The sequence below is a fragment of the Varanus komodoensis genome, unplaced genomic scaffold (genome assembly GCF_004798865.1).
Source record: "Varanus komodoensis strain SLA01 unplaced genomic scaffold, ASM479886v1 scaffold5, whole genome shotgun sequence".
Lineage (NCBI taxonomy): Eukaryota > Metazoa > Chordata > Lepidosauria > Squamata > Varanidae > Varanus > Varanus komodoensis.
In genome coordinates this window covers 14,229,416-14,242,844 of record NW_025336087.1, presented here as the reverse complement: position 1 = coordinate 14,242,844, position 13,429 = coordinate 14,229,416, and the positions used below count along the sequence as shown (strand labels likewise).

The window sequence follows — 13,429 nt, the reverse complement described above, 5'->3', positions numbered from 1 at the left end:
ATCTGGACCAACTGCTAAAACTCTGGGCAATTCAGCAAAGATTTTAGACTTCCCAGGTATGCTCTACATTATAGTACTGAATTACAGAAAGTGGGAGAAGGACTCTGTGCTTCATTTAATGGATGGGCTCAGAGTCCTTTTAGTGTCTGTCTTTTGCACCAGACTCCAGTTGATAGATCTCAGTAATCTATCAAAATGGAAAACAAATCTGGTAAGACCAGTCTGCCTAACCCTGCTCTATGCAAGCTGGAATCCTGAAAAAGGTATAGTTGTCAGGGAAACATGTGACCCCATTTTCTAACTACTTCAAACAAAGGTCTCAGTCCTTGGTTTAGAAATAAATTGTATTTGTGCAAACTACAGTCAGCTCTAATTGGAAGTTATGGAAATTATGTTCTGTTCAGCCAAAGGAAAGGAGGAGGGAGGGAATAGGAGCATCCCAGGCTATTATTTCTTGATCTTCCAAAACATGGTAGACAACCTGACACCCACCAGATAGACTATGTACTACAACTCCCATAATCCCTAACCATGGGGCTGGCTGGCTGTGGCTTATGGGAGTTGCATTCTAAAGCATCTAGAGGGCATAGGTATGCCTTCCCCTGCTCTAAATCATGCTTTGGAAGATTGGAAATGCTGTGCCTGAAACATACTATTGTCTTGTCCCCTAAACCAATAGCTACAGAGGTTTATTATACAAACAGCTTACCGTAAGTTCTGATTTGGTGGCCAAATATTTGTACATGACGTAGAGAGATAGAAGCTGTGTAGACACTTCATCAAAATTTTCCTGTATCATTATCTCAGTGACTACAGCCATAGCATCTAGCAATCAAACAAACAAAGATGTAAATAGTTTTATCATTGCTGGCCTTTCAACAAACCTGAAGGCACAGTTAGCATGTGGTGTTTTTAAAAAGCAGTTTCCTGCTCCATGTGAGCACATGTGTATAATAATATTATAAGCCTCCATGTGAAGGCAATACACTCTGAAAGGCACTTAAATAAAGAAATAAACAAACTAAAATACTTTGGGAAGTGTCCTTTTGCTATCATACATTTCACAGATATCGGCCCTTGTGATGTTACATGTCGAAATATTCAGGGTACTTTGCTTGCCATTGCCTTGACACCTACTGTAGCTTCACACTCCCCTCTGTTCCTTTTAAGATCCTGACTGACTGCCAGCGGAATCATGGGAAATCAGGTGAACAGCTAGAGGCCCAATGGGAGTAATGTTAGCCAAGCCATATGGAGGCATGTGACTTTTATTGTATATTTGATTTCTTACCTTCATAATTGCCATCTTTTATAAAAGAATCCATTAAGATATTGAAAGTAAAATAATCAGGAAATATTCCATATTGTACCTGAAAAAAAGGAGCAGAAAGCACAAAAATGTGCAAACATGTTTACTCTCATATACTTTATGATTACAATTTACACAAGTAATACAATAAGGAAAGTCCAAGGACATGTCTACAAGAATAGATGTTTCTTTTAAGTGTTTATTTTCACTGACTGAAACATGAAAAATAATATTCTTTGGAACATGCAAAGTGGCATTTGTCTGTGGCATGTGGATGTTGCCATACTTTGACCAGGCAAGTATGAGAGTTGTACACGCTGGCCTTGAATCTACCACTGCCTAACTGCTTGTGCTGCTAAAGCAATTCATTGGTTAAGGCTGAGATGGGCAGCATAAGTTGTCTAGAACATCAAGAAAAAAATAGCAAAGCTACATTCACTGACTTGCAATCCATTCATCATGCTTCTTTTATGCTAGCCCTTGAAGAAGAGAGACAGAACTATATATGCACAACCAAAGCACTGCCAAGTTGTTGTTCACAATAACTCATATGGAGAGGTGAGCACACACAACCAGCCAACTGCAGACAAGCACATAGTCACACTCATTTTTATCAATCCCACACCATCCTGATCCCAACCTTTTCTGTTTCAGCTCAAAGTTTTCATTACTAATATGCAATGAGATTTCATTGGGATGTGTTTCCAAATGTGCAGTGTATAATAGGCTTTTGATATTCTTAACCCTGTGCAGAGATTGTTCAGGAAGACATGCCTTTCATTGTGCTTCCTGCCAAGAGTAGGTCTTTGGAAAATTATGTTCTAGTGTATTTTCTTCAAGGTTTTGAGACTTCTAGCAGCAAATTCCTCTTGCTTTGACTGTTCAATGACAGCAAAGTGTCGCTGTATCACTAAAGCAGGAGACATGCTTCACCTCTGACTCAAAATTTAAGCAAGCAGGACAAACCAAAACAACCAGAAAATATTGCAGGGTCACGCATACCTGTGCATGGGAAATTAGGAACCACAGGCTTCTACTGCTCATTCCTTTTCAAACCCACTCCAAGTCTGGTAGAAACTATCTTACTGAAACTGCCTGCAGTGACTAGCAATCACTAGCAGTGCTTGTGCAATACCACACTATTAATGAAGATGTTACATGCTTTATTAATCAAGACACTTAATAAATAAAGAATAGGTATATCCCAGACAAAGCTAAACACTTTTAAGTCCTACTGATTTGATCAGGAGAGAAATAGGCAGGCATGCTGAGACTAATGGTTAGAAAGCTGGACAAGAACTTGGGACATCCAGATTTCTAGATCCTGCTTGGCCCTGAAACTCACTGGTGGCTTTTCACTGATGCACAGCCTAGCTTACCTTACAGCGCTGTTATAAGGAAAAAGGGAGAGGAGGAAGAAGATTGTGTAAAGGTGTTGGGCTCTTTGGAGAAAGAAATGTGAAGTAGAAATATGAATAAATAAATGTGACCACCTCCCACCCCTCCACTCTTACAGCATCGGGATGTCTTTAACTTTAATCTTATTTAAAGCACCACATTTTCATCCAAAACCACAAATGCAATCTGTGAAGAAGACACATGTTCATGGCAAGGCCTCTGGTGCAGTTAATTATGTACTTTCTGAAAAGCAGTAGTACCAATGCCTGCAAAGTGCCTTATTAAAACGTCACCTTATTTTTCAAAGTGTAGAGAGCTTTATCCTGTGCACCAAACTTAAGGCATTGCCTAATCCAGCTGTGAATGCTCCAGTCTCTCAAGTAAAAGCAATTAGGGCTGTGACGAAACCTAAGTGATGAGAGAAACAGAAAGAATTAAAGGAGGTCAACACATGTGCTAACCCTCCAGACTATATCCATTAATTAAACATAAGCAGAATAAAAGGTCACCACACAGAATTCTTTTGTAATAACATCTGTATAGATTGAAGCAGGAAAACATTAGTCCAATTTTCTTATCTATAATGGACATTCTTGCATCGCATATAATTATTTAGGTCCAATACAATGACTCTAAAAATCTTAGCATACCTCTTCTCTTTGTTCCAAAACTGGGTGCTTTATTCTACAGTACCGTAACTTGATTTAAATGTCTAACTTTGACTAACTTTTTTTGTCTAAATTGGTTGGGGTACTAATACATTGCAATGCAGCACACCTGGGTTGGCGTCTGCAGTCCTAGCTCTCCAGTAAATCATTTGTAAGTTACATGCAATTCCAACTATTTCCTGTTTGAAACATTTGTACACTGTATTTTAGGTATAATTTTAAAAAAATCCAAGGTTTTCCATAAGGACTCATGAGATTTAAAGATGGCACCAGAAGTAGTAGCTAGTTTAACATATGATCCATTTAAGCTGTAGAAAACCAAAGGTATCCATCTGCCATCTGATTTTTCAAAGAAGTTATTTCACTAATCAGGATCCAATTCTTTAATCTGCATCTCTTTTGGAGGTATCTCACTGAAAGGTTTCCAATTGTATTCATATACTACTTTCATTTTCTTAGTTTGACTGAACTTGAAGACATATGAAATGTTTGTCCAATTGTGGGTTTTGGGACCTGAAATGCAATTTTTATTTAAAAAAAAAGTAAAAGGGACCTGCAAGAAAATGTTACAGAGTAAAGTACTCTTGTTCAGGATTCCAGCCAACCATGCTGTCTTCCATTCTTTTATACCTTCTCCACATACCCCACCACCCATATGCATTTCTTGGCATCCTCAGTGGGTCCTCAGTCCTCAGTGGGTCGACTCTGAGGCTTGAAAACCTAAATCCCCTACAGGGGGTTCCCATATAGTTCCTGGTCTTCTCCTTTTGTTGCAGGTGATGATATTTTCACTACATAAACATCAAAACATATTTTCTGCATAAGGCTACATATTCATTCTCTGAGTTCAGCATATTAGAATGGGATTATGCATGTGTACCATGAGCTGCCTCTTCATCCATTACATAATGCTGAAATGGGAGTGACTTCCATGTAGGTTAGTACTGTAAACCTGCTTGTAGATGAAATGGCCTTTTCTTATCACTTCCTGGCATTACTATTCAGAACAGCAGGCTGGAGCTGATCAGCTTTTGTCACTGGGATTTGCTTACTGCTATCCAGGCTGGTGTCAGGGGCTGGCATGGTTGGACACCTGCCATGGCCCACTGCCCAGGAGGGTGGTCCTTGCCGGTCCTTGGAACCTTACTGCTACGTATTGATTCTGTTTGCTCTTGCTGCTTGTTCACCTGCCTGCTCTGAATGAGCAAGTAGGCATAAGAGCATGAGAAAAGCCATGCTAGATTAGACCAAAAGTCCACCTAGTTCCAGCACTCCACACACAGAGTGGCAAACCCAGTGCCCAAAGGACAGCTCAAGCAGGATGGGTGCAAGACCTCTGCCTGCCCAAGCTCCTCAGCAGCAGGTGTATGTGGGTCCGCCACCTCTGGTAAAGGAGGTAGCACACAGCCAGCAAGGTTAGTAGCCACTGATAGCCTCCTCCCTCATGAGTCTGTCCAATCCCCTTTTAAAGCCATCCACATTGGTGGCCATCACCACTTCCCATGGCAGTACATTCTGTACATTGGCTGAAGAAGTACTTCCCTTTATGTGTCCTAAATCTCCCACCAATCAGCGTCATGGGACAACCTCAGGTTCAAGTGTTCTGAAAGAGGGAGAACAATGTCTTCCCTCTCCTTTATCCACACCATGCATTATTTAAACACTTCTAACACATCTCCCCTTACTTGCCTTTTTTAAAAGTTCAACAGTCCCAGTTTTAACCACTCCTCAGAGGACAGCTACTCCAGCCCCTGGATCAGTTTTGTTGCCCTTCTCGATACTTTTTTCCAATTCAGTAATGTCCTTTTTCAGGTAAGGTGACCAGAACCAAACTCAATTTTGTAAGTGTGATTGAACCAATATGTCTAAGGAGAGCCAATTTTGGTAGTTCTATTTTCTATTCCATTCTGTTCTGTTCTAATTGTGCCTAGCATGCAGTTCGCCTTCTGCACAGCAGCTAAGCACAGGGCCAGCATTTTCATCAAGCTGTCCACTACTACCCCAAGAGCCTTCTTGTTCAGTGACTGCTAGCTCAGATCCTGTCAGTATACTTGAAGTTGGGATTTTTTGCTCCAATATCCATCATTCTATACTCGCTTATATTGAACCACATTTGCCATTTTGATGCTTATTCTTCCAGCCTGGAGAGATCCTTCGGCAATTCTCACAATCCCTTTTGGTTTAAACCATCCTAAAATATTTAGTGTCATCAGCAAATGTGGCTACTTCACTACTTACTCCTAATTCCAGATCATTAGTGAACAGGTTGAAAAGAAATTGAACCTAATGCATAAGCCTGTTGGACTCCACTGGTTACTTCTCTCTGCTAGAAGAAATTACCATTTATTCCCACCCTCTGTCTTATGTTCTTTGACCAGTTAGTGATCCATAAGAGGATCCCCTGCTGCCGCCTTTATTTCATGACTCCTTATTTTGCTCAGCAGCCTTTGGTGAAGGACTTTGTCAAAAATTCCATGTAAACGATGTCTACTGGATTGCCCCTGCCTATGCTGACACACCCAGAGAACTCCAATAGGTTAGTAAGACAAGGGTTCTTTTTGTGGAAGCCATGCTGACTTTTGTCCAGCATGGCTTATCCATCTATGTGCTTACTGGTTCTATCTTTAGGAATGCTTTGAAGTAGTTTACCCAGAACAAATGTTAAGCTAACTGGCCTTAATTTCCCAGATTCCCAGATCCCTTTTTAAAGACTGGTGTTACACTGACCATTCTCCAATCTGCTGGTACAAGGGCTAATTTTAGGGGTATTTAAAATATTTTTGTAAGAGGGTCAGCAATTTCACGCTTGAGAAGTCCAGAATGGGTATCATCTGGATTAGGTGACATGCTGACTTTCAGTTTGTCAAAAAGGTTGAGAATGTCATATTTTGTCACTAATATGATCCCTTTCAGAATACATAAGTTAAGGCACAGGGATCTGCTCTTCATTCTCTGCCGTGAAGACTGATGAAAAGAATTCATTCAGCTTCTCTGCAATCTCCTTGTCCCCCTTAGTGAGCCTTTAATTCCATTATTGTCCAAGAGTGAGCTGAATGATGATAATTTTGAAAGCAAAAATAAGTTGCTTCTAAGTCAGTATTGCAGAATATACAAATGGCCTACAATGAGGCTTAATGAGCTTTGCAGTAAGTGACCCATCAATGATTTATATCTTGCATGTCTGTCTGTCTGTCTGTCTGTCTGTCTGTTAACTTATTAAGCAGACATATATGCTGCTTAATATGAAAAATCTCCAGGCAGTTCACATGAAAATATCAAAATCCATATTTAAATATAATAACTATTCAAAATAAATGCATTTAAAATCCACTACTGAGAACAACTTTGAAACTACAATTACAATACAAAATAATACAAAAAGCAGTAAAATGGAACAGCATAGGTTCAACTGTGATTTTTTATATGTCAGAGAAGGCCTGGATTTGAAGCACATCTGAAACAGAATCACATCTTCTGTCTCCTCTACTGAATGGGGTGGGGAGCTTTTGCAGAGAATGTGTGCCTCTATTAAGAATTCAGGGCCATCACCAAAGGCCGCTCCTATGATGGTGCAGAGGCAAGCCAGCAGTTCTGGAAAAGTTCACATGAATCAGGAGATCTATTCCCTGCCTGCTACCACTGCAGTATGGGATCCAATCATGTGGAGAAAACAGTTTTGTCAGCAGCATGCAAAATGCTAATCAGGCCTTAGAGCACAGAATGGGGCTCTTTGATGCAAGCCAATCTATAGAAGGTCAAAGGAGTAAACCTCCTGGGATAAAATCTGGTAAACCAAAGTTATAGCTTTGAGAACGTCCCCATACATTAGCAGCACAGGTCAAAAAGAAAAATACCACCACCAACGGAAGTGTTGAAACACCGCAAGATTTTCAGGCTAAACAACTACTTTACAGTGAATACCAGTGGTTTTGCAAACTTGGATTTGGAAAAGAAAATGTTGGTTTAGGTTGCAGAAAAACATACAATTATCTTAAGTCTTCCAACTTTTTCTTGCAAACTCTCAGGCCCTTACAATGTTCCTAAAGGACACTTATAGCTGATCCTGGGCTTAAAGTTCATCTTATTTGTTTTTATCTGTATGCAGAAGTAGCATAACTCTTTTTGGAGAGGTGGGGGGAATAATGGCATAAAGAATTTTGTTGTGGTTAACAGTAGGAAGAAACTTTGGGAGGTGGGGTGTCTTTAAACATCTGCCTTGATTTTTGAGGCACAGACTGAAGCTCCTAAAATATATGCAGAATCTGAATGACAAGGGGTAGGGAGCATCGCATCCAAACCACAGGGCACTCTGGCCCACACCCCCTTTCTGCCAAGCATCAGGATGAATAAGCAGTACTAATGCGCAGATGCTAGCCGCCTGGAGCCAAACTGCAGCACCAATTTAGTGGCAGGATCGGCTCTTCCATCTGAATGAGCATGCTTTCCAGAACATTTACCAGACTATTATAGCCACCAACCCTTTTCACTTCCCTCTAGTGAATGTCTGGGAATTGTCCCTTATGGCTAAAGGCTAAAGATTATCGGGGGAGGAGGGAAGTTGTTTCAGTCTAGTGTCGGTTGAAACCCAGCTGCCCAAGTACTTAAGCTTTTATACAAAACTACAGCAAAAAAGAAAGACACATGTATACTGTGTCTTAAGTGACAGACTTCCCTCCTTTAACATTCATGTTATAGTTTAAAAAGTAACACTTTCTTACAGAGCAACAGATCCAGTTGATTTAATTGCCTCACACTCCTCACTTGAACTCTGATATTAAGAACATATTGAACATATATTTGCTTTCATTACAGGAAGCACCAGTTGCAGGCAATCTCAATCATACCTTGATTAATCTATTATGTAATTGGTACAGGCTGGCTCGCTAGCCATGTAAAAAGTCAGAGAATCCAGTAACTGCATCTTCTGTTGGATCCTGCTTAATTCCTAAGCCGCTAGTTCTTGGGCCACCTGTCATGGCAAGAGTTCAGCACAGAGCCTCAGGGGCTGGACTACAGGGCTGGATGCAGGAACATAACAAATACATAATCTAGTTTTCCTGCTGGAAAGCTGTTCAGGGGGCTGAAGAGCCCATGCTGAATTATAGAAGTGTGATTTCCAGCTGGGTTAGATGCCTCCTGCAGCCCCTAGACTAGCCCAGAAAGAAGTGAAGGCTTGTCAGCATCAGCATGTTGCCCTAGGGGGAAAGCCGCTAAAGGAACAGAGTTACTCACTCAGCCCAGAGTGGGTACAGAGGAGACAAGAGTACAGAGTACAGAGGAAGAGTTACCCACTCAGCAACAAAAGGTGCTGGCCTCACTAGCCTCAGGGACACCTCCAGCTCTTGTTCCATGGAAGTATCTAGCAGGATAGCTATAATACTGACTGCCTCCTGAGGTGGTTTAGAAATCCAGTTCTATCACAGTCCTCTTCTAATGTAGATATTGGGGTCAGAGAAACATTCTGAGTCCCAGGCCACATCATGAATCAAACAAAAGAGCCAGTGCAGAAGCTGTTTTGGACCAAGGCCCAAATATTTCACTCACAAGGCTTACTTTTTTTTTCATTTCTATACTGGTACATAGCTGCAGTTTAATTTATACTGCCTTAGAGAGCAATACAAATTACACAGCGTCTATATCTGGTAATGGTACACTAGTAGCTCTACAGAATGGACATAATATGAAATAGGCAAAGATGAGGACCAGCCCTCTCATGAACTCAAGTGAATCCCCTGCCTCAAGCAGCAGACAGAACAAAGCAACAAACTAATAAATTTCCCCCTACTTAGGCTTAGGACCTGGATATCTGAAGGAGCGTCTCCTTCCATATGTGCCTGCCTGCCCCTTAAGATCTGGATCAGATGTCTTTCTTAGGGAGCCTTCCTTGATGGAGATTAGGAGGATGGCTGGCTGGAGAAGGGCCTTCTCTGCAATGGCACCCTGGTTATGGAATATGCTCTCCAGAGAGGTCTGCCTGGCACCAATACTTTATTCTTTTTGGCGCCAGGCCACAACCTTTTTTTATTTTCCATGCATTTTAAGGTTTAGATTGTAATTTTAATTGGGGTTTTATTGTACAGAATGGATGCTGTGCTTCGCTGTGTTTTATTGTAAGACTGTCTCGAGACTAGTTGGTAGTGGATGGTATACAAAAGTTTTAAATAAATAAATACTTCTGCCAGGAGGGTCCACCATTGCCACCATCTCCAAGGCACGCTCTGAGGAGCCCCACCAACTCCTGCGGTTGCTGCAGTGGGTAAGAAGGGCTGGAAGGGATTTCTGGAGCAGCCGAGCTTTTGGTGATGGAAGCAGATGCTCAGTGGAGTATCACTCTGGAGCCCCTCACTCCTGATATGGCAAACGCGAGAGAAGCAGAGGGGCTGGAGAGCTGACCAGAGCAGCTGCCCTTCCCCTGAGCTGCTCTGATTGCACACAGCATGAGCCAGCAGGGAGCTGACTGGAAAGCTGTGTCAGTGGAGGAAGTGGCTGGTGCAGCTCTTGGACTGAAATTCCCGGCTCTGAGGGAGTCCTTCCTCATCGTGGAAAGAGTGGCTAAGGATGACATCTGTGGCAAAACTGGGGGAATCCAGGCAATTTTAACAGCTCTGCACCATCAAGTAGCTTCCCACATATACATTCCAAAACTCATAAAAACTACAAGTGCATGGCTTGTAACAAGTGGTATGGAATGAAAATTATCCACTGCTAGATTCTGTTTCTAAAAGTTAATTATTACTTTTTGTTTTATTTTTATTCTTTGATTAGATTTGTATCCCACTTTTTTTAAGCATTCAAAGCAGCTTACATCATTCTCCTCCTCCAGTTCTCACTCTATGCCCACTACAACAATAGTGTGTTGGATTTTATTATGTTGAAAGCTGCCCAGAGAACCTATGGCTAGTGGAGCAGCATAGAAATTGAATAAACAAACAAACAATAGAATCTAGATCACCTGAGGCCCAGTCCCACACTCTTAACCACTACACAACACTTTGACCAGTAGCATAAGAATGGATACACTCCTTGTCAAATTGGCCCATTAAAAAGTTGTAATTAACTTTTCCCAGATGATGACAGCCCAGTTCTCATGTTCTGCCCCACACATTTTATCAATGTGTGGAGAGGGAGGCAGAGGACTAATATAGCTGGCTCAACCACAGCCTCTGGCAGTCCTGCTCCTGATCCATTAAACTGCAGGATTTGGACTACAGAGATCCAGATTCAAATCCCTACTCAGACATAGAGCTACTTTGGGCAACACTTGGACAATCAAAGAGTGCATTCACACATCATTAAAACATACCCTGGTAATAAGCCACGGTAGGTAGGTTGCTCTGTGAACAACCCACAGAGCGCCCATCAGATGATCAGCCTCACCATGGGCTGTTCACCTTTCCTTCCTCCTTGGTCCATCCAAGAGAATCACAGGAATATTTTTGATAGAACCAACTTGTCTCCCCATCCTGTCCATGACTGTGAGCAGTTTTTGCCTTGTCATGGCTTTTAAAAAAGTCTTTAAGCCTTCCCAAATCCCAGTTCTCCAGCCTCCACTATTTCAGTTCAAAACCTTTTGGTTATTTGAACAGCTCTTGAGATATTTATATGGCATATAAAATTAATGTGGTGAACTTGAGATTTCTTTTCTAGATGTAAGTCATATAAACATGCTAAATATGATACTACTTGATTTAGATGGCATTTTGCAGGAAACGTACATCACTGATTGCCGCATCACTTGAGATGAAGCTGATGAGGATGCCACAAATTCTTCTGATAACTCTTATTCGTCAGTAGAGAAAATACAGCAAAGCTGTTAACTTGGGAAGAGATTGGAGATTATTGCATAGTACCGCAATTAGAACAAAAGAATCTACTTATTGCTAGAAAACCAGAGATCTGATAGATATTCAGCTGCAGCAGAAGCGAGATAAAGGACAATCCTTAGTAAATGATATTGCCTTTTTAATGAAAATGAAAATCACAATGTACAGTGAGTGTCTGTTCCCCTTGGGACTGGAACCTGTCACAATCATGCATGGTTGTAGGAAGAATGGCTGGGGAAAAACCACTCTGAGCCAGGTAAGACATGAATGATGTCATGTCTAGAGTAAAGAAATTTCTGCCTAGCAACAAGATTAACATTACAAAAGGAATGGGGGTTCAAAAAAAGGAAGAGATGCAGTCAGAATTAACAATGTATTTCCCAACAAGGACTGGGTTGAGGAAGGGATGGTGAAATCCATTTGCTTCACTTCCTATGAATCTGCATATCTGAAGCACAAATTCGTTCCATCAGTTTATACATTGGTTTTTGATTTGTTTTTAGAAGTTTGCAAGAAATTTCACATGCACTTTCTCCAATATGTGTAATCTTCCACATAATTCCTGATAGAAAAACAGCATCACAACATTCAAAGATATGCAAAACCCAAAAGATAACTGCATTCTTGAAGTGTGATTTGGACTGATTTGTATTAAAATAAAACAAAATTTGTCCCATTCCTAGCCTAGGAAAATAAATGTGACAGGTCCCTTGCTGGCATGTATAACAGAGAAGCGCATATAGAAATTAATCCAAACTACATAAACACCACTAGAAAAGTCCACAGTGGGTATAGTCAGGGTGAAAACTGGGACCTTCCTAACCATGAGCTGGTCAGGTTATGTCCATCATCCTATCTCAGCTTTTATCTGCCTTGAAGGTGCCACTATAAGGGCCAAAACAAACATTATTTTAAATCTGTATCTAGCAGCTATGCCTTCAAAAAATATATTTACTGTAATGTTAAAATAGGGGCCTGACCCAGAGGAATCAAGGCAGGGTAAACATGAAACAGAAGAACCATCCTGCTTCAAAGATGGTGAGGCTTGAAATGAGGTACATTTTCCAACAAGAATGAGTCATTTCAAATTTTAACATTTTAAGTTCAGGTATCTCAGACTAAGAGATCTGCCCACAGTAACCATTTCTACTGTGCAATGTGCTTTTGCACCAGCTGCCCTTTAACATTGCAGTTTATGTGGGAGACAGATTTTGTGTGTGCCTTATCTGTGAGGCTGAATTGTCTCATGTTACAGAGAAGGGGCCTCCTATTGTACTTCACACATGGCAGGCTCATGATTCTCCCTGATTTAGGATTCAAATTGATATGGAAGATTACAGGGTCTTTTAAGAAGACATTTCCAGAGCTGCCTTCTTCCTCCACTTTTTTATCCCCCTTTGCAGCTTTTATAAAGGTCATACTGTATTTTGGCCAGATTTTATCTTCATAAGGCACCAATATTTTTCTGTACCTGACAAAACTTAATTATTCTTTTAAGAAAAGGAACAGTACTGTTTGTCAATAGCAAGGCATGAAATTATCCCAGCCTTTTCACTCTGGGTATGTAACAACTGGCTGCAATTAACCAGCCACAGTATAAAAGTCATCAGCCTTTTCTCTGTGCTAGAGGCTGACCAGGTAAGCTCTTCTTCTACTGTTGGACCTGCACAAGGGGGAAAAAATCTGGAATGACCCTGCAGAGGAGCAGTTCTGATTCTCATTCAGCCCAAAGGATGAATTCTACTTCAGAGAGGCTTTTAGGAACCACAGTTCAGCGCTGGATGGGGCAAAGGGTTCAGAGCCAAAAACACCTGCGTATTTTGGTATCAATGTCTCCATGCCAGTAACAACACCATAAGAGAGGCATTTCAACCTTTCAGTGAGCAATCTCATGTCCTGCTAAACTGAGTAAAGTCCTCAGAACTTCCCAGTCAGCCAGCTATGCTGGTTGGGGAATACTGAGAATTCTAGGCCATTTTTCTGTGCAAAGATGCATAAGGGTGAGCCCTTAGAAGGGGAGGAAAATGCATAATAGCTAAGAAACCATCAAATGATCAATCGCTAAAGGAAAAGTGGCATGGCTATCTGGGGGACCAGACTGGAGCCTAGGAGGCTGGACTGAGACCCCACGCCTAAGATTCTGTAATCTGCACCCCAGTTGCAGAGACTGGGAACTTGGAGTGGGTTGGAAAAATGCAAATAGACCAGTACGTGGACATTCATCTACTGAT

At 41.3% G+C, this 13,429-nt stretch overlaps 1 protein-coding gene across 4 annotated transcripts in view; it reads right to left on the bottom strand.

Annotated features, from left to right (window-relative positions):
* The window catches only part of MRPS27 (mitochondrial ribosomal protein S27), a 57,730-nt gene that overhangs the window by 15,970 nt on the left and 28,331 nt on the right, over positions 1-13,429 (bottom strand). For all 4 annotated transcript variants that reach the window (XM_044446153.1, XM_044446151.1, XM_044446152.1 and 1 more), the window contains 3 exons: positions 3,001-3,115; positions 1,292-1,370; positions 710-825 (listed from right to left, as the gene is read on the bottom strand). In XM_044446153.1, coding sequence (XP_044302088.1) covers positions 710-825; positions 1,292-1,370; positions 3,001-3,115 — 310 coding nt within the window. The remainder of the gene's footprint in view (positions 1-709; positions 826-1,291; positions 1,371-3,000; positions 3,116-13,429) is intronic.